At 40.4% G+C, this 21,476-nt stretch overlaps 2 protein-coding genes across 8 annotated transcripts in view; one reads left to right on the top strand and one right to left on the bottom strand.

Moving 5' to 3' along the window:
* LOC140223729 (dnaJ homolog subfamily C member 2-like) overlaps positions 1-8,222 on the bottom strand; it is a gene marked incomplete at its 3' end in the record, with an annotated part of 28,611 nt that extends 20,389 nt beyond the window's left edge. Inside the window, 4 exon segments of the mRNA XM_072305948.1 lie at positions 4,268-4,475; positions 5,651-5,726; positions 6,119-6,312; positions 7,918-8,222. Coding sequence (XP_072162049.1) covers positions 4,268-4,475; positions 5,651-5,726; positions 6,119-6,312; positions 7,918-7,948 — 509 coding nt within the window.
* A 3,383-nt stretch (positions 8,223-11,605) lies between these two features.
* Positions 11,606-21,476, top strand: part of LOC140223726 (KICSTOR complex protein ITFG2-like) — a 48,605-nt gene continuing 38,734 nt past the window's right edge. For 4 of the 7 annotated variants that reach the window (XM_072305950.1, XM_072305952.1, XM_072305953.1 and 1 more), the window contains exon 1: positions 11,607-12,117. In XM_072305950.1, coding sequence (XP_072162051.1) covers positions 11,752-12,117 — 366 coding nt within the window. In that variant the 5' untranslated portion in view covers positions 11,607-11,751. Of the gene's footprint in view, positions 12,118-21,476 lie in introns of all 7 variants that reach the window. The other 3 variants (XM_072305956.1, XM_072305955.1, XM_072305951.1) reach the window with 2 other exon arrangements.

Raw genomic sequence — 21,476 nt, 5'->3', positions numbered from 1 at the left:
ATTTCTAATTGACCCCTCTGAACGGCAGGAAGTAATCCCCTGAGGAGGAGGGCTTCGCCCCCTCCAAAAATTTCTCAAGATTCCTCTTTGGTCGCAAAATTGACGTCGATTCTCCAGAAAAAGACGGTTTCTCCCCGGTAATCGACTCCGAGGACTCTGAACTTCATGGGCCCTGAGCTCCTGTATGTTTGGAAAATTGATACTTAATTTACACCTGCCTTTATTATGTTGATTTATTGCCCCATCTATGATAGAAAAAAAACAAGTGTGGACATCAGACCGACTGGCCTCTGACTGGCTCATCCAACTTGTTTTCACAAATCTGTATGGAGGGCTTAAGTACAGGAGCTTTGACAATGCGTTGGTAGGAGATGGGAGAAACGGTCTGACTCTTGATTGTAAACAAGAATAAGAAGTAGGTAAGTTAATATGTACCCTAACTATACGTGCGTAAAATATAAAGGCTAGGGAACGACGTCAAAGCACTTTTTAGGAGCCAAAAATTGGCTTTTTTGTTCGATTTCATCGCACGAAAGGGCCATTTTCGGGGTCTGCAGATCGGCCGCATGAACTCGAATTCGTCTGCCGGGCTGGAACTAAGTTAACATGTACCCAAACTATACAAGTGTACAATATAGAGGTTAGGGAAGAACGTCGAGTACTTTTCAGGAGCCGAAAAGTGGTACTTCTGTGCGATTTCAAACACGCTTATTTTCGTTTTCGGGGGGCGCAGTGGCCAGACGCACCACTTTTGAAGTCTGATATGGCCCAATCCGTTACTAGGGAGATCAGAACTATGTATCCACCAAGTTGCAAATGATGGGGAAAATTGAGCGGTTTCAAGTTTATGGCACATGTAATTGCCCAAAAATAAGAGAGAGGTAAGAGCTGCTACGTTTACCAAATGGGTACAACAAAACCTCCAAAAATAGTGTTTTCCCTTCAACGCCTAATATAGGATCAAGAGTTTTTACAGAGGAGCTTCAAACTTGAAGGTCATATGCTTCCAGGACTTTATGTCCACCTACCTTTTGTCCATTAAATAAATGTCCACCGCTATTTATGTCCACTAAACGATAAGTCCAGTCTTTATTAAGTCCACATGATTCAATGTCCAACCACGAATAGGTCCAAAATTGTCCAAATTGTGGACATGTTAGGTGCACATTTTTTTCTTCTCATTTAAATGACAGGAACCACCTCAAAAATAAATGCATACTACTACTACCTTCATTCTTAAAAACATTTGATTCATGAATCAAGTCATGAAAGAGAACAGACTCAACGAGCAGAAAAAAACATATGTTCATGAGTACACTCTACGGATACGATAAGATGAAAACCGAAGCGGGAGCCTAGGAAACGCTCCAATGCCAAATTAAACATTTTTCAGTAACAGATGCAGTCAAAATTGAAAGTTCTTAACTAGTTATTATGTGGTCATACACATTAAAATTCAAGTTCTACATTGAAAGTAAAGCCTTTTTCCATATAATTTCATTCATACAGGGTTATCCAAAAGTCACTGACCACCCCAATAACTTTTTTCCAAATTGAGATAGAAGTTTGAAACTTTGGCAATGTTCCTCGGTCTAAAGTAGGAACTTTTTGGTCCCCCCAAAATTTTGGGGGGCGGCCCCCTCCTAAGGGGGCGGGGGCTAACTTTGTTTTTTTCAAATGGCAACCCCCTCCCCTTTGTGATAACTCATTCGAAAGATAATGAAAAAAGAAAATTTTTGGCGCAAACCGCAAGTCAAAATGTTGATTTTTGACAAACTGGCGGCCGGTCAAAGTTCAAAATGGCGGAAATCTGACATCTCCGTTGTTTATTGACGGATTGGCGTGAAACTCGGAATCTGGGGGTTTTTCGAAACAAGTGAGGGCCGATTTTATCTCTCTGTGTCAGGACGGCGCTAATTCCGGTGTCAGGTAACACCCGTTTTAGCTTGACACGGCCGCTGACACCAAGACCGATTTTAACTCCCCGAATTCAGCCTGTGTCACAGGACACGCTCTCGCTAAAGACCTTCCTGCGTAAATTCGAGGTTTCGTTGGAAAATCGTGTTTGTTCACATCGTTTCTGCTGGGTTTGTTGAGGTTTGAGGTTAGTTCGTGTCATTATTATCAACCGTGTTTACTATGGTTTACGTGGGTTTGAGGTTAATCACGTATACTTCCTTATGCCTTGCTTGGGCGTGATGTTAGTTTTGCGTAGTTTCTCATTTTCCTTGAAACCTTTCAATATTAGAGGAAAATGGGACCTTTTGCAAAGGCCGTAAAATTTTCTATCGGTTCATTTCAAAAAAATTACAAAACAAAAAATTCTTGTGACAAAAAAGATGGGTTTAAAAAAAGCCGCGGCTAAAATTCTCACGATCAGTGACCATTTTCCTCATTTTCCTTTAAACATTTCAATCTTAGAGGAAAATGTTATAGGACCTTTTATGAAGGCCGTAAAATTTCCTATCGGTTGATTACACAAATTTTTCGAAAAAATAATTTTTGAGACCAAAAATAAGGGTTTTAGGTAAAAAGGGTGGAGACAAAAATTCGTATGATCAGTGACCTTTTTACTCATTTTTTTTTTAAACCCTTGACTTTAGGGGAAAATTTTATACGACCTTTTTATAAGAGCGTACAAATTCCTATCAGCTCATTACAAAACAATTCCAAAAATCTTTAAATCTTCACTCTGAAACTTGGCTGGAACACGTTCAGATCAGACTTGTCTAGCACCGAGCAGAGCCGCGATGCAATTCTTTGTCGTGAACCCACCCGGGATCAGCTAAACACCGGTGTCAAGGCCTGGAACACAGCTCCGGAGGCGTGTCAGCCAAACACCGACGCGCACCCCCAAACACGGGTTTGACACGCAGCGAAAATCGACATAAAATCGAGGTTTGAGCCAACACCGGTGTCAGACGCTGATACGGCTCTGACACCGTCTTGACACGGGGAGATAAAATCGGCCCTAAAACGATTCTGGCATTGGTTTTCCAGAAAAGTTAGTCCTTTTCAAAGTGGCGGGGGTCAAAATGGCGGCCTAGAGCGGGAAGTGGATATTTAGGCTGCTTATCGTTGGATTTGTATGTAACTTAGTATCCGGGGGTATTTCGGTACGAGTAGACCGAATCTTTCATTGGATATCTGAAATTCCGACAAATTTCAAAATGGCGGCGGAAAAATGGCGGGAAATCAGTTTTACGACTGTTTACCGATGAATTTGCATGAAATTCGAAAACGATTATTTAGCATTTCAAAAATCTAATGAAAGATTCCTTTTTATCGAGCTAAAAACCACGAGGATATCGAATTTCATTCAAATCCATCGGTAAACAGTCGTAATACTGATTTCCCACCATTTTCCGCCGCCATTTTGAAATTTGTCGGAATTTCAGATATCCAATGAAAGATTCGGTCTACTCGTACCGAAATACCCCCGGATACTAAGTTACATGCAAATCCAACGATAAGCAGCCTAAACATCCACTTCCCGCTCTAGGCCGCCATTTTGAAAAGGACCGACTTTTCCGGAAAATCAATGCCAGAATCGTTTTACTTGTCTCGAAAAACCCCCAGATTCCGAGTTTCACGCCAATCCGTCAATAAACAACGGAGATGTCAGATTTCCGCCATTTTGAACTTTGACCGGCCGCCATTTTGTCAAAAATCAACATTTTGATTTGCGGTTTGCGCCAAAAATTTTCTTTTTCTTATTATATTCCGAATGAGGTATCACAAAGGGGGGGTTGCTATTTGAAAAAACAAAGTTAGCCCCCACCCCCCTAAGGGTGGGCCGCCCCCCAAAAATTTTGAGGGACCAAAAAGTTCCTACTTTTCACCGAGGAACATTGCAAAAGTTTCAAACTTCTATCTCAATTTGGAAAAAAGTTATTGGGGTGGTCAGTGACTTTTGGATAACCCTGTATAATGTAAAACTATTTTAAATCTTATTGTAAAACAAAAAGAATGGTAGGTGGACATTAAATAAATTTTGAATTTGATTTTAGTGGACTTTACATTAATTGTGGACTTAACTTAGTGGACGTTTCAGTAATGGACTTAACAATAGTGTGGGCTTTAGAACTGTGGACCAAAAAATTGTGGACGAAAAGTCCGTGTACCATGGTCATATCAAATGAAAAAAGGGTTTACTTTTTAAATGTTAAATGGAACAGATGAATCAAATTCAAACAATTAGGACCAACACTGGAAATTCTAGGATGGACGAAAGGGGAGGCTGCGAAAAAGAAGACTTACAGCTTACCTTAAAGAAGTTCTCCTGGAGTTGGCATTATCAGAGGGGATTTTATCATCAATGGTGGGATCAACAGAATCATATGCTTTTCTTGCTTTTTTATCTCCCAATGTTTCATATGCTTTCGTAATGCACAAAAAGTAATCTTCATCTCTATTGACAGTTTCACCGGCTGCTACTCGTTTGTCCGGATGGTGCTTCAATACCATTTTGCGATCTAGAAACAGCAGAGGAAGCTAAATGACATTTAGGGTGTTGACGACTCAACATTATGGAAGCTAGAAACTTCATTTGAAAGGAAAAGACAGGATTCTGAATAGGATACTCACTTCAGGGTGAACCAAAAATCTGCTTCTTACAGTCAGAGCAGGGGTAGTTCATGGGAGATTTCACGATATGAGGAATAGTCGTGTCGCCGTGGGTTATTAACAGCTTAGGGCAAAACGATTGAAAACCAAGTTAATAAATCAATAGGAATGATGTCCCTGAACTTATCCATGCTAAAAAGTATGATAAATTATTATTATATTTAATAATATGAGACTTTAAAGGCCACGTTCGGTTGCTATAACGCTACTAAACCGTGAATTTTCAACAGTGGCTTGAGCCGAAAGGCATCAGTATGGGTTCTTGACTTTTTGGTCACAGTTGACTGCTATACAATACAAAACCATGGGTAAATTATCAGAAATGAAATTTGGCAATTTTAGACAAAAGAGGAACAATCTAAATCCTTAAGATGCTACCACTTGATTGCTGTAAAATTTTCTCTGTGACTTAGCCTGAAAGTATGGACATTTCTCGGGCACCTTCGGCGAAACCTTTCGATAAGCGACTAAAAAGGGGCAAGGTTTGGCCTTGGGGAAATTGCACCTTGACAAAAGATATGCATTACATAGGTTATCAGACACTTTAACCAGGGATGGGAAGGAAATTTCCGATATGGATTCTATGTTCAATTTACAATGAAACGATCATAAGCAGCAATTCATCTTTCAGAGTTTACCATTGAATTAAGCAGGTTCGATGGGAAGCATACTTGATTATGTAATAACGGTTCTGATGGAAAGCAACATTTTCTTTACCACTAGATTTTGCTTATTATTGCCATGAAGGAAGAATTCAGTGAAAAAAAGCTAGTAGATACTTGAGTAAAGTAACAAGTATTTTTAAATTTTAAAAGTTCCTAGCTGTCTAAGGATATTGCGTATAAGAATTTTTCAGAAAGCATTTAACTCCTGCTAGGTTTACCAGGTTCAAGTTCTTAAAATAGATCACATGAGAGCAATCAGAGGCACTCAAAGGTTTCTTAAAAAAATACTTGAAAAAGAAATCTTTGAAAAAATGTAGACTCAAATTGAAAAAGAGCTTGATACAAAAATGTATACTTACATGCTAATTTTATATCATTTTCTGAGGCCTTGTATCTGAGTTTCTTAAGACCCAAAACGTGGTAGTGATCTTGCTCCTGAGAAAGAAAAAAAAAGAGGAAAATCAATTGATAAATACTTTGACACTGACAAAAGGAAACTTACAAGAACAAGAGATTCACTTTCCAAGGGTTTCTCACTTTGTAATCAAGTTAATGATTTAGAGGACCCCTCTACATTGATTTTGTAAATCACACCATGTTTGCGCCACTGAAAAGTTCCAAATTTTTAGTGTCCCTTTGCTGAGAGTAAGATTGCCATCCTGTCTTTCTCAATCTGCACATCATTAGGTTCTGCACTTTTGCACTGCAGTGCTTCAGCAAATTATGATCAAAGACGTTGTTCCATCATTTCTAGGCTAATTCAGAATGCTTCAGAATTCTTCAAAAGTGGTGCTGCAAAGTAAAAAGAGAACTTGAGAAATGCTTACTTTCCATTTTAGAGGGTCCAAACTTTTAAGGTAGCTGACGTCATCTTCAAATTCTAAACAGTCAATATCCTCACTGGAACCACCTCTTATACTTTTTTTCAACCGCTTAAGTTTGCTTTCAGCATCTGCATTCAATGCACTCACATGTTGAAAGAAAAATGGTCCAATACACTCCACAGTGTGGTTTTCACATGCTGTAAAAAATGGAACAAAACAAAAATACCAATTGCACGCTGATACAAACAAATGAGGAGTTGATAAAGTATTGTTCCAAAAAGCTAAGAGGCAAACTAACGAATGTAGATAAAGAATCTTGACCAAAGCTTTTCTCCCCCCCTTTTCCTCTCACCCCTCTTCCACTAACCCACAAGGGCTAAAGTCCCATCTATCTTCATAGCCTCTCTAGCGCCTGTCCCTAAAAGTCCTCTTGATTCCCTGAAAAACATACAAGTCCCTCATACTGATGATTCTACAAAACAAATTCCTTCCACCTGTAATACCTCAGTATGAGCTCAAGCATACCCTCCATGATGGACTGATTCAGGCCTAAATCAGGCATGGGGAAATTGTCTCCTTTCGCGGGAAAATCGTATGACCTTTGAACCGACGTATTTGGGGGTCCGAAATCCCCCTGAAAATTAGTTTGAAGTGATTTCTGTGATTTTTACTTAAAAGTGCTTACTATTAGATAAATTTTCCCGTTTTATTGTTCTCTTTATGATAATTTGAACCGGAGTTATGATTTCTTGAAAATAGGTCCAATTTGACCTATCATAACTCGGTCAAAAATTAAGATATAGATAAGTACCACTAATCAACCGCTTGGAGCACCAGAGATTTCTCCGGTACTTTCAATTCACCTGTCCACTGGTGGATAATCTAACCTTACTTCAGCCAGATCTCAGGCCAAAAATAAGCAAACCAACAAGATATCGTGGGTATTTTGCGCCTCCTGCCGTTGAGTCTGCTGATTCTACTCGGCATCGTCACTGTCACCTAGGTATTGCATTGCGTAGTATTTCTATGTGTTATTTTTCCTTGTACTTTAATTATGGCAGAAAAGGAGTTAATGCTGGTACATTGAGTATATATTAGCACTGTTGCAGTGTCATTGAAGAAAAGGTTTAAAGTGGGGAACAAATCCAATTGTTTACATTGGTGGAAAGTGGTTCTTAAACTCCCGACTGATTGCAGGCAATTTCGTACCAAAATGGCGATCGGTGGAATTCCATGGTTTCACCAATCAGAAAAAGAAAACCCCTTAAGTAATGATGTAGCAGTCAAATTAAAAGCACTTAGTACCATAAAGTCGCTGTGTACTGGAACGCAACAGGAGTCAATCCTTCAACGGTGCACTCCTAGCTTCCTGTTTGCCAAAAGTGGGAACTAAGAGGCATACTTTGACACAGCAGCTAATGGAAGTGTCACAGGCTGTGAGCAGTTTTCAATATAGAATATTTTAAATTAATTATTTTCATAAATTTGGCCAATCTATAGGTTATGGCCAAAGTCATACATTTAAAGAATGTACAAAACTAAACATACTGACTGACTAACTTTTTCATGACATAAATTAGATACCTAGATGTTCAGAGGGAACCCTGGAGCTGGGATCCCTCACATCCAGCATCGAAAGTCGCCACACACAAATTTCAGAAGTACTGACAACCATAGCCTCAAAGAGTGAATTCATCAGCTCCAATAAGTCCAGTATACAGCGACTCTGTTATTAAAGCCAGAAAATGTGCCGGATGGCATGAGAGACATGGAATAAAACTTCCAGCTTGAAGATTTCTTACCAAATTTGAACTTGGATTCTGATAGAGCCATTTGCAAATTGAAGAGGTAGGAACTAATGACCCTAACTACTAACGACCACTGAATATGAAAGGGATCGAAAAATGCAACAAAAAAAAATCTCGAATAAAGATCACAGGGGCAATAAAACTTTGAGGAAAAACATTTCTAAAATAGAAAATACTTCCTTCAGCATTCAGCAAGCGAACCACGTGCCGAATTCCGCATGGGTCACACAGGATTCTTGACTGCGGGGTGCTCAGGAAGTCAGGAAAGCGATCTAGGCTATTGAATTAAAGCGTCCAGCCAACAGATGCGTTGTTAAAATCCACAACTGCCCAACGAAAATTACCCGCTGAGCGTTGAGCTCAACGAAAGCGTTGGTAAATTCTGGTGGATTTACCTGTTTTTCAAGATGGCTGTTCAGCAAACTGCCCAACAGCTCAGCGAGGTTTTTGGCTGCTGTGGACCGCTGCCGAGTTTGCTGGATTGTTGTTAGATGCGTTGTTAAAGTCCACAACTGCCCAACGAAAATTACCCGCTGAGCGTTGAGCTCAACGAAAGCGTTGGTAAATTAGTGTATTTACCCGTTTTCCAAGATGGCTGCTCAGCAAAATGCCCAACAGGCCTAGATACACACGGCGCACACTGTGGTATTTGACCGAAAAACCTGGCCAAAACCTCAATTTTAAATTTTTTTTTAGTGGAAAACCAATGTGATATTCGAAATCTACTCTGTTTTTTACCCTGGTAGACATGTATGTACCATTTTTCGAGTGGCTCAATTTCCCGCGAAGAGACCACGAAGTTACCTATTTCTCAGTGATTATTTTGATATGTTTCGGCTAGAGTCCAGGGCTGCCAGAAACGGGACTTGAGAAAGTGCACAGAATTTGAGTCCAAAGTACAAAATAATCCGAAATTTTGGGGGAAAGTACAAAATAATCCGCGAGAAAGAAAGTACACAAAAAGTACACATTTTTTGCAAATATACACAAAAGCACGCCAAAAGTACTTGGAAGTCTACAATTTGATCCCACGATTGAGTAGAATTAGGTAGAATCAACCATTGAATAACAGAGAGGGATTTCTGCGGGAATTTTAGCCTAATAAATTATTTGCGCCACTAATTCGGCGGGAAATTTTAAAAATTCTTTGAAAACTCGAGATTATTTCCTAATTTTGAAAAAAATTGTACACAGAGTACACAAAATTCGGCGAAAGTACACAATTAATCCGAATTCTGAAAAGTACAAAATAATCCAAAACGAAAATCGATAGTACACGTTCTGGCAGCCCTGAGTGAAAGCTTGCAGCCAACTAAACGGCAAGGAACAAAAATCTATAACTTTGAAAGAAAAAAATTGAAAACTCGAGATTATTTCCTAATTTTGAAAAAAATTGTACACAGAGTACACAAAATTCGGCGAAAGTACACAATTAATCCGAATTCTGAAAAGTACAAAATAATCCAAAACGAAAATCGATAGTACACGTGTGTACCGAAAGTACACGTTCTGGCAGCCCTGCTAGAGTCCCTTAAACCCAGAGTAACGACAACTCGATTATCAGCTGACTGGCAGCCGACCTTGGCTGGCCATGGAGGCCGAAACTAGAGTCCCTTTATACCCAGAGTTAAGACAACTCGATTATCAGCTGACTGGCAGCCGGCCTTAGCTGGCCATGGAGGCCGAAACGAGTGCACCCAAACGAACGATATTGAGGGATAAGGATCAGGAATCCTGCGATGTCTGTCACACAAAAACAACAACATCAACAAATTGATCAATTAAAAAGAAAATGAGATTGGTTTGTGAATAATTTCTTAATCTATTTTCATTTTGGACCGATGGAAATAACAATTTACTCTTGATAAACCACAATTAGGTGATATTTTCATTATTCTTGTTCACATTCGAGGTACCGCCATCTTGGTGCACTCGTTTCGGCCTCCATGAGCGAGAACCAATCAGAATTGGATTTTTTTTTAGGCCACTTTCAGCCCAATCCTGGCCCAACCAAAAGTGAGTTGTCGTAACTCTGGGTATAAAGGGACTCTAGCATCGGTGAAGGCCTGATGGACTTTCGGAGTTTCAGATCTGTCGCTACTCTCCCTATACAGGTACTCTAGTGGCATAGGAGCATAGAGAAAAAAAAGGAGGTGTTTGCATTTCGGGCATCTTGGAATTTTTCATAGAGTATCTATAGCTTTGATGACGTCAGTGGGTACAGCGACGTTTTTATCCCGTCGATTTTCTTGGAAATGGTGTAATTTAAGGGAAAAAGTCATTCTATAAAAAGTTCTTGAAATTATATAAAGAGTTGATTTAAGTAAAAAAATCGGACATTATGGTCCGTTTTTACAGCGGCAACATAACCCTCAACGAGCGTCTTATTTACAGTGATGACGTAGGTGGGTACAAATCCTCAAGATGCAAACACCTCCTTTTTTTCTCTATGGCATAGGAGTGGCCTAAATCATGGTGGCCCTCGTGGGTATTTTCACCTTTCTGAAACTGCTTTATCCCGTCAACTTAACAATGCGGGAACGTTCCGCGATTATAAGAGCTGTCTCTAACACAACTTTTTTCTCAGACTGGGCGAATTATCTCTGAAATTCTTTAGTTTCATATTGAATAGTAAGGTTGGAACTGACGAGTGGATCTGTAAGCAGAATTCGCTCGGCCTTAATCCGTGAAAATTTGTAAGCCCGAGCATGGATGTCTACCAAACTCCCTGATGTCTTCGGACAATAAATAGTGCCTATAGATGGCTGTAGATTCCTAAAGGAATAGAAGCCACTAAACTCTCAATAAAAAAAAAAAAAAAAATAGTAAGGTTATGTTTGATTGTTTGGATCCAGTTCGATACAATCGAAACCGACTGTGACGTGCACTAATCATAGAGTACAATAGAGTCGCAAAGTACTGGATCGCCGTTGAAGTCACTTTTCGAGGCTGTTTTGTCCAGTTCTCCGGAGACTAGTGTGCGGCGACTAGCGACGACGCATACGCAGAGACTCGCGCTCAGCGCTCCCCACCTCCCCACTCCCGACTCGGCTCCGTTCGTCGGCTAGGTCCACACACATTGAACCAGCCAAGTAGGCCGGTAATAAGTCTGAAATTGAGTCCATATATGAATATTATCCAGGAGTAACATACATTAATGGATTCATTATGGCTTTGGATATCTATTTAAAGCAAAATTTGTACAAATTAATACCGATGGAATTTAAAAAAGTCGAAAAAATACAAGCAGTCCTTGATTTCTCCATAAGCCACCGTGTTAAAAAATTCCGGTTGGTTCACACTTGGTATAAGTCAGAAATTAAATCCCTGTATGAATATTATCCAGGAGTAATATACATCAATGGATTCATTATGGCTTTGACTACCTTTAAATAGCAAAATTTGCAAAAATTAATGCTGATTGAATTATAAAATACCTAAAAAACACAAGCAGTTCTTGATCTCTCCGTAAGCCGTCGTGTTACAAAATGCCGTTGGGTTCACAAATGGTTCACACTTTTCGGAGCACACGCGGCTCGAGCGGCTCGGAAACGCCTGTTCATGGATTGGCTTCATCGGCGCTCCAATTGCTCCAATACTTTGCGACTCTTCTATAGCACTAATAGAGTCTATTCTCTGGTCTATTCTGTGTTAAGTGGAGCTGCCGAAGTGAGGTTAGGAAACAATAAACAAATACAAAATTTGAAAATTCGTTCAATTTCTCACCGCCACCGCTAACTTTTTGAACGGAATGCATCTTATCATCTTATTAAGTATTATGTCCAATGCACAGCAGTGATGATAACAAGGCAGTAATCCTTCACGGCCATGAGACCAGTATGTTTTGTGAAAAATTTTGAAATTGATTTTAGTGGAGTAGTGTATAGAAACGCGGTTATACTAGGAGACGTTAACAATGACGGCAATGATGAATTGGTTATTGGGAATATGGAAGGCACACTTTGCATCTACAAGGGGCAAGAACCGATTCAAACCATTAAAAACCTTGGCTTAATCACAGCTATTGGTATTGGAGATATTATGAATTGTGGTAGTAATGCCCTGGTTGTTGTATCTGGTGATGGGTGGTGTCACATCTTCCTATGTCTCAATTGCAACTTAAATGTTTGCGACGAAGGATCACTCTCAAAACTAGAGTGTGTTCACTCTCAACGCGTCCCTCCGAATACCAAGGTAAGATAAGTTATTTTTCCCTGCAGACTTAGAAAAATGTACTTTACCAGAAGTGAGCTTCCTATGGTGTAGTGGTTGAAGCGCTAGCTCTATGATCAGGAGGTCCTGGGTTCGATTCCCGGCCAGACGACCCGAGTTTGATGGTCTCCAGCATACGCGGTTCTAGACCTTCATGTTAGGGGGTGCCCAGAGGTGAAAAATGTCGGAGACCGGTCCCGAAGGGAAAGGTCGCTCAGGGGAGGCCTAAGTTTCGGCCCTCAAGTTTTATCCCTTTCCTCCCATCCTTTCTCTTTTTCTCTCCTTCCTTTCTACTTAAATACCTATAAATTCAACGTAGAAAATTTTTAGCAAAACTTTCCATCAAAACTACAATCTTACCATAAAAAAACAGTAGAATCTTTGTAAAACACTTCTATCAATATTAATTCTGTTTAAAACATTTTCAATTTATTGCTGGGATTTTTACTCAGTGTGAGCAAATACAGAATCTTTAAAAGCAGTATAATTTGGTCCTTTTTATATTAAATTCTATACTGGTTAAAAAAGCAATAAATAGAGGTGAAGGAAGAAGTAGGCCTCTTTCACGGCTTCGGTAACCGCACTTAATTTTTGCTTGGGGGTGCCCGGCACCCCCGTAGAACCGCCTATGGTCTCCAGCAATGGTTGCCTGGGGCTGGTCAGTCAGTAGGGAGGAAGGGAGGGATGGGACTATAGCGCAGGATTAGCCCTTGTGGGCTAAATGAGGTAGAATTAAAAGAAAGAAAGAAATTCCTTCTTTACTACATTTTTTTGCTCTGTCATTTTTCTCTTTTGCAATGGAACCTTCCAGGATGACAAGTAGTGTCGAAAAGACTGATCTAGAGGGCGTTTGAGTTCAGCAGAGATTCTTTCTTGCCCCGGGAGGCTAAGATGAACCAAAAAGCCTGCCGTAGACCACCAGTAAAAAGGAGTGTGTCACAGATGCATCTCTACTCTCAGCTCTGGTGGAGAAAGAAAGAACTTTTATCGACTCATCTATCGGCAAATTATCCTTTATATATTATTCATTGGCGTGGTCTGGTAGTTAGGTGCTCGCCCCCTGAGTGGAGGGTCCACGGTTCGCTTCCGCTTGATAGAAAATTTCTTAAAGCCTCGCCTACGTGAGTCGGTCTTGTGCGTCGGTAGAGAGCGGGTCAATGCAGTGCACACTGCGCTGCCATTTTGGAAAATTTAGTTAGCAATCGGTAGTTTGGGGTTTTACGGTTTGAAATTGTGGATTTGTGGTTTTAGTTTCGTGTAATAGCGTTTTGTAGTGAGTTCGAGTAGTTTTGCTGTATGTAGTGAGTTTTTGTAGTAAAGAATTGTGTAAAGGTGTGTGTGTTAGGGCCTGTTTTTGAGGGAAGAAACACGTGTCTACAGTTTCAAACAGTAGAATAGTAGGGATTGATTGGAGTAGGGATGGATCAACAAAGAGAAATAGCTAAATCAGTGGAACAAATTTTACATGATCTAGAAATAACGGAGGAGATGAAAAAACTGTGGTTAACAAAGATAGAAAAGTTAGGGACCGACATTTTATCATCTAGTCTATCATTTTTGGACAATGCAGCTGAGGAAACAGTGTTGGGAAAAGATTTTAATGTTAGCACAATGAGAAATCAGTGTAGGGAATGTCTAGAGACAGTAGGGGATGCGGATAAAGGGATTGCTTGAGACATGTGTTTTTGATGGTACCATGTACAATATGCGTCAAATTAGGGAAAAGAGCATATCAGGTATTAATGACAGTGAGAAACAGCACTTTGATTTGTGACTGGTGCTTAGGCAAAGGAGTAGGAATTAAAAAGAAAGTAGAAGATCTAGAAAAATTAGTGCAGGGACTGATAATCGATAATACTAGAGTACCTGTATAGGGAGAGTAGCGACAGATCGGTTCATGGAGGGCTTAGGGCCCAAAAGTGCAGCCACCCTTCTGAGCAACTTCTAACACATAAAATTTCACTGCCAGCCTTCAGATTTCAATTCTAACCAAGATGGCTAAGAATGTACATAAATGAGCGTTCTTTCGCAAAAATAAGTAAATTTATGCAAAAAGTAAACCAAATACATGCTTTCTAAACGACGGTTCGTAACAATTGTATTTGTAAATCGCTCTGGACATTCGAAATTCATAGGTTGGCTGCTCTTTTGGGCCCTAACTTTATTCGCGGAGGCATCGGTGAAGGCCTGATGGACTTTCGGAGTTTCAGATCTGTCGCTACTCTCCCTATACAGGTACTCTAGATAATACTGAGAAAACGAAGGAAATTAAGAGAGTAGGTGAATTGAAAGGTAGCAGGTTAAAATCGAAAATTTGGAACAAATCTTAAATAAGGAAGTACAGTTATTAAATACAGAACTTGTGGGGAAAGACCAGATATTGTCGAAGGAAGAAAGTAGTAAGAAGCCTACAGATACCTACATAAATTCAAAAGATGGTTGATAAAGTGGAGTTAACTAACCTAACCTAACCTAACTCGAGGATTTATATTGGTTTGAGGTTATGTGCACTCCAAGAAACACAACAATGCTGCTGGACCAATCAGGGGCCAGTTCTGGCGATTTTTCAGTAGCTAGTGGATGGGGCGGCTGGGGGCGGCTCAAATTTGACGGACCAGTTTCGGAGCATCGTTTACATCGGATTCATTTTGATCGTCCATTTTGACCAGTGGACGCAGGGCTAAAGATCGTCGGGCCGAGGATCTTTGAGGGTAACCAATGTGTTCGGGATACGTCACAGATCAGCAGCCCGACCACAGACTTCTATGTTGGCTCCTAGAGTACCTATATTAAGAGAGTATGGCCACTGGGCATGGACCAAGAGACAGTGTTCCAACTTCACCTCCAAGTTTTAGGAGCCGTTCGGCCCATCAAGTTCTATTTTTAGGGGCCATTGAAGATTTTTTAGGGGCCAAATTGAATTTTTGCCAATATATCACGACGCATTTAGTGAAAAGTTATACGCAAGATACACAGTTACAGGACTTGCAAGTTGCAGCTCGCAGCCATTACTTGGGAAAGGGAAAGGCCAAAGGCATGATATTCCGATTTAAAACAAGGAGCTTTTAGTTTACTTCAAGTTTGTTCAATTAAATAATACTTTTTCTGACTTCCTATTATGAAAAGTAGTAGAACGATTCTATAGTATGTACGATAAGTAGTACGATTCTCGATCTGCTGAGCCGCTGCCGCGACGAAGTTCCGCGCGCAACTGCTTGCTATGCGCGTTCAGTCCAGGCTGACTGACAAAAATCTTGAAATCATCAAACCGTAATTTAGGATTGCGACAATTTTTTAGGAGCCACGTTTGGCGCAGGGTCTTCATTTTTTAGGGGCCGTGGCCGATTTTTTAGGAGCATTTGGCGACATGGCGCTCGTGGGGTTGGAACACTGCCAAGAGAATAAATAAGGACCCCCAACTCCGGTTAGCGCTGACATCAGCGCTCCCTGGCAGAGGGTGTAGTGAACTAAACCGACGATTGGTTCCTCCTGTTTATATTTCCATGCATGCACCACCTATTTAGGCTTATCACTCAGTAGTGCTCATAGAAGTTTCTAGATCCTCGTATCCTCGTGGTCGCCCTGCAGTTTTGAAGAGTTTAGTGTGAAAAGTTTCCCATTTTCATTTCAATCTTCGTCAATCTTCGGGTACATGAACTGGTAATAATGTGAAGTGTTTTTTCTAACCGTTTTACTCAGCAGTAACTGCTGTTGAGAAAGCCAAAGGAAGTGTGGGTGTGTGTGTGTGTGCGCAGTGTGCAGCAGGAATCAGGATTGTACTTTCAGCCGAGGGCGCAAGTAAAATCTTTTGATTGAGAAATAGTGTTGTACTGATAAAAATCAACTGAGTGTCACAAAATCAAAGATACTTGACTTCAAGCATTACCTTTAATTTGATTACTAGCAAGTCTCTTTGATTCTGCGTCAGAAGTTGACTGAATCATCTTTGCTCGTGTTTTGATAAGATACTTCAAATCAAAGTCTTTCGCATTGACCTCTGCAGAAGGTATGTATCTATACTATTTTATTAGTTTGCGAAAGTAAAATGTATTAAAGTATCTAAACATATAAATAAATCATAGATAAACAAAGAACATTGCATGGAATAACATACTATAGAGGTACGATCGTGGACCGCTGTGGCGTTAGTTCACCGCACCCTCTGCCAGGTTCGCTGCAAGCGCGCGGTAATGGTTTTTAACACAGGATTCAATAGGGAGTTGGGAGTCCTTATTTATTCTGTTGGTCCATGACTGGGTCCCATGGAGAGGCTTAGGACCCAAAAATGGCGGTGCTTTGTTTTGGTTTTTGAGGATGGGAGGGGGTAAAGTCCCTTTATACTGAGAGTCAAGACAATGAGCTTGTTCAGCAATTCGTAATTCTTGCATTTTTGGAAACTAGAGAGTGCACAGAGTTCACAGGAATTTTCCCCGATTTTTTTGAGCAATATTAACCCACGAAATACGAGTCCAGAAGTCCGTATTTTGGGCTCCCATTTGAACTAGAGTACCTGTATAGCGAGAGTATGGACAGATGTGAAACTCCGAAAATCCATCAGGCCTTCACCGATGCTTCTGCGAATAAAGTTAGGGCCCAGAAATGCAGCCAACCTGGAGAAAGTTCGGTACTTGGACTGCTCGAAAAGTCCAACAACCGTACCCCCTACGAGTTCGGTACTTGGACTGCACTACCATACCAAGCCGCAAACAAAATGTCACCGAATTCCCATCACCCAACACACCAGTATCATCAACACAACTAACCAATACACCAATGAAACGGCATTTCCGTTTCCGACTAACACTCTAACGCGCGAACAAGTAGTTTGTAATTTTTCCTCTCTCTCCGTTATTTACACACATTTGATATTAAGATTATGGCCCCGGCTTTAAGTTTAATGAAACTCGCGAAAGAATTTGAAACGCCAATACAAATCCGGGAATTTTTATTCATCCAAAATCTGTTACCACCGTCAAAGAATTGTCCGAAATGCGGGAATCCAATGACATTAAACTACTCCAGAAAAGCCGTAATTGGAGACTTTCGCTGTCAAAAAGTGCGTCAACGTTCAGATGGAAAAGCCGTTCGCATTTCGCAAGCTGATGAAACGTGGTTTATGGGTTCGCATCTCGCAGTAGAAAAAGTACTGATTTTAACATACGCATTCGCTCATAAGTTTTCCTACGAGCAAGCCATAAACGAATGTAATATCAGCGACAGTGACACAACCATCAGCCGTGAAACTGTATGCAACTGGTATAGCTATTGCCGGGAGATATGCGTAATCGCACTCGACCGCGAATACGCAAATCAAGGAAAGATAGGAGGTGACGGTCATCTCGTGGAGATTGATGAAATGAAACTCGGCCGCCGCAAATACCATCGCGGCCGAGTCGTCGAAGGCAGTTGGATTTTTGGGCTCATCGACCGAGATACCAAAGACTTCCGGTTGGAAATTTGTCCAGCCAACAAAAGAGACGAAAAGACGCTTCTCAAACTAATCCAGAAACATGTTGAAAAAGGTAATAACCAGTTCCCCATTGCTTAGTTCTTCAATCCCATTCTTGTCCGTAACTCTACCTAATCTAACTTTCCTAACCTAACCTAACCTAACCTAACCTAACCTACCTAACCTAACCTACCTAACCTAACCTACCTAGGGTTTTGCCGACTGGCGACTTGGACGGTCAACCGTTGGAATTCGGCGATTTACCCCGAATCTCCACCGCGGCGGTGCGTTTTCGGGGGTTCGGCACTCTCAACGTTGTGACGGACGCCGCCGCCGCATATTTGTTTACGAAACCAAGCCTACCGATCGCATGCCCAAGCATCGTGTGCTGATCGATTATAGTAATAATAATTCAAAATTAATTTAATCGTTTCAGTCGTTCCATTTTAGCCTCAATAAGCTAAGCTCACCGTTACGCGAACGTAAGTATTTGTTTACTTTTTGCAACTGTTTCACTCCACTTGTACATTGTACCAATGTCTTCATGGAGTGGGTTTTCCACCGGAATTTACGTATAAAAGTCTCCAAACGTCTCTGATTACCTAATTGGTATGAATATCTAGTATTCTCAAATTTAAATGTAGTAGCGCTGCTTGATTTTGTAACTTTTAACTTCGAAGTTGTTTGTGATACCTCTTCGTTGATGCATCAAAGGTAACACCGGCCTCTTGCCGTAATGTGTCAATATTTGCGAAAGACGTCGAACATCCAACAAATTCCATTGCTCTCAGCAGTATAAACCATTATTTCAGTATTTTCCAGACCAAGTGCAAATAACTGAGAGGATAAATGCATAAATATCTCTTGACGCTTGCTGCCTGTTGGGCTGATTGCTTTATTTGTGTTGGGGTCAGAACAAAGCTGAATCAATGGCTTTTCTAGTTCAGAGGTAAGGAATTTATCTCAAGAGAATAATTTGATTCTGTTGTGCAGCCTCTTATAACACAGCCAGACCTAAAGTCCACATGCTTCTTTTAAGGTCAGAAAGGTCTTTAAAGAAGTCAATATAAGTGAAAATTTTTTTTCGGGCCCTCAGCTACTTTATCTGCAAAGTGAAATCTACATTTTAACCATTCATGCTAGATATTCCAGAGAAATTGGTCAGTGATGAGTCTAAGTGTGTAGACTCTGATGGAAAATCCACCGGACAATGACGCTGGTGTTTTGAAGACAGTTACAAAAAAAAACAAATGTTTGCAAATGCGTAACAGACAAGTATCGAAATCTGAAGTCTACCATAAACGTACGACTTAACGTAGATTTGAAAGATTAGATTGAATGATTAAATGTAGCTGTGCCATTTCAGCTGGACCCGGGAAATCTAACTGGAGAGGTCTTGTGCCTGCGGGGAGGGAGTTGGGCGCTGCTGACACACTTCACAGTGAAATTGACCAAAATTGTCCCAGAAAAATGTTAGTACTCTCACTGAATAAGGGGGAGGGGACAATCCCTATTTGCCTGATGTGTGAGAATTTTCACCCTCATGATAAATTTTAATTTGAAAAAATATGTTCCTCCTAGAGGCCCAACCCCTTTCTTGCTAGCACCATTTACATTTTTAAAGCAGCCTCAGTCTTGATAGCCTGCTGAATGGGTTCCATAGTGAACAGAGATGCAAAATTGCATGCAATTTCATATAAGGTAAAATTTCATGAAAGTATAACTTCTGCAATAGGCTCAGTAGGCCGTGAAATGCGTAGAATCAGAAAATCTCAATATTTAACAAAATAAGAGTCAAACTCTTAATTTTATTATAAGATAATTTTATGGGTGGTGTACACTCCTCCTAAGAAATCTGTGTACTTTCATATCATGTTAGATTTCATTTTACATCCCTGATAAGTGATGACAAAAAATCTCTGAAAAGAAGGAATGAATGCTGAGGATGGTCGCTCAAGACTCATTCTTCTGGCTGCTACTTTTTCTCTCCTAGAATGCATTGATAAACGGCGACATTGCAGCTTTTGTCTTAACGGGAGAAAACTTCCTTCATTCGACTATCAGGAATTAATATTAACTTGATAAAAATATTTAAATGTAAATTTTAATTAAGTACGTGGTTGCTTCAAGTCCGCTTAAAGTGAGGATCTTGCCCGCGATCCATAAATTCAAAACACCCGCGCAATATGCGCCGCCATCTTAGTTGTTTACATGAAAACGTTGAGGTGCTCGATCCCCGAACATGCACCGCCGCGGTGGAGATTCGGGGTAAATCGCCGAATTCCAACGGTTGACCGTCCAAGTCGCCAGTCGGAAAGATTCAACCTACCTAACCTAGCCTAACCTAACCTAACCTAACCTTACCTAACTTAACCTAACCTTACCTATCCTAACCTAACCTAACCTACCTAACCTAACCTACCTAACCTACCTAACCTAACTAACCTACCTAACCTAACCTAACCTAACCTACCTAACCTAGCCTAAATGTCCTTTTTCATACAACCACTTATAATTTATCTTACAGGCACTGAAATCAACTCTGACTGCTGGGGAGGCTACATCAACCTTGACAAACATGGCTATCCACACAACACAGTCAACCATAGCAAAACATTCGTAGCTGACGATTACACCCACACTAATACCATCGAAAGTCAGTGGCGACCACTTCGAAAACGCCTTGCTCGCGGTGGGATCAGGAAGGATGCATTGGCAGATCACCTATGTGAATTCCTTTGGCATAGAGAGCAACACAAAAACAACAAAGACCCCTTCTTGTCTCTTCTGAAAACCATCAGTGAAGTCACTCACAATCCTCCAGCGTAAATGACCCAACGTAGCCTCTGACAACTTTTTCTACGTCAATACTTAAAATTCCTATTAGAATCTAATTCAAATTTATAATGATTTGTGATGAAAGTTCCTTTTAATTTTTAATTACTTCTTTTCTTCTTATTTTGTGATAGAAGTGCCTTTAACTTATTATAATTTATTCGTTTTTTCTTATTCTGTGATAGAAGTGCCTATAACTTATTATAATTTATTCATTTTTTCTAGAGTCCCTTTATACCCAGAGTTACGACAACTCGATTATCAGCTGACTGACAGCCGGCCTTGGCTGGCCATGGAGGCCGAAACGAGTGCACCCAAACGAACGATATTGAGGGATAAGGATCAGGAATCCTGCGATGTCTGTCACACAAGAACAACAACATCAACAAATTGATCAATTCAAAAAAAAATGAGATTGGTTTGTGAATAATTTCTTGATCTATTTTCATTTTGGACCGATGGAAATAACAATTTACTCTTGATAAACCACAATTAGGTAATATTTTCATTGTTCTTGTTCACATCAACGTTCACATACGAGGTACCGCCATCTTGGTGCACTCGTTTCGGCCTCCATGAGCGAGAACCAATCAGAATTGGATTTTTTTTAGGCCACTTTCAGCCCAACCCTGGCCCAACCAAAAGTGAGTTGTCGTAACTCTGGGTATAAAGGGACTCTAATTTTTTCTTATTCTGTGATAGAAGTGCCTATTAAGTTAAATTACACTTATGCCAACATAAATAACTGTATTTTCTATCAAAAAACCATTTCAAAACCCACCCATAAATAACTGTATTTTCTATCAAACACACAACTAACAGTCCAAGTACCGAACTCGTAGGGAGTACGGTTGTTGGACTTACACCCTTAGTGGAGAAAGTTCGAAAACCATTTCAAAACCCACCATTACAAACCACTGCCATTTTTCGAAATTCCCGCCCACACTAAACACCTAACTCTACACCAAACACACACACGACTATCAGTCCAAGTACCGAACTCGTAGGGAGTACGGTTGTTGGACTTTCCGAGCAGTCCAAGTACCGAACTACACCC

The sequence above is a fragment of the Bemisia tabaci genome, unplaced genomic scaffold (assembly GCF_918797505.1).
Source record: "Bemisia tabaci unplaced genomic scaffold, PGI_BMITA_v3".
NCBI classification, from domain to species: Eukaryota; Metazoa; Arthropoda; class Insecta; order Hemiptera; family Aleyrodidae; genus Bemisia; species Bemisia tabaci.
This window is presented reverse-complemented; position numbering and strand designations above follow the sequence as displayed.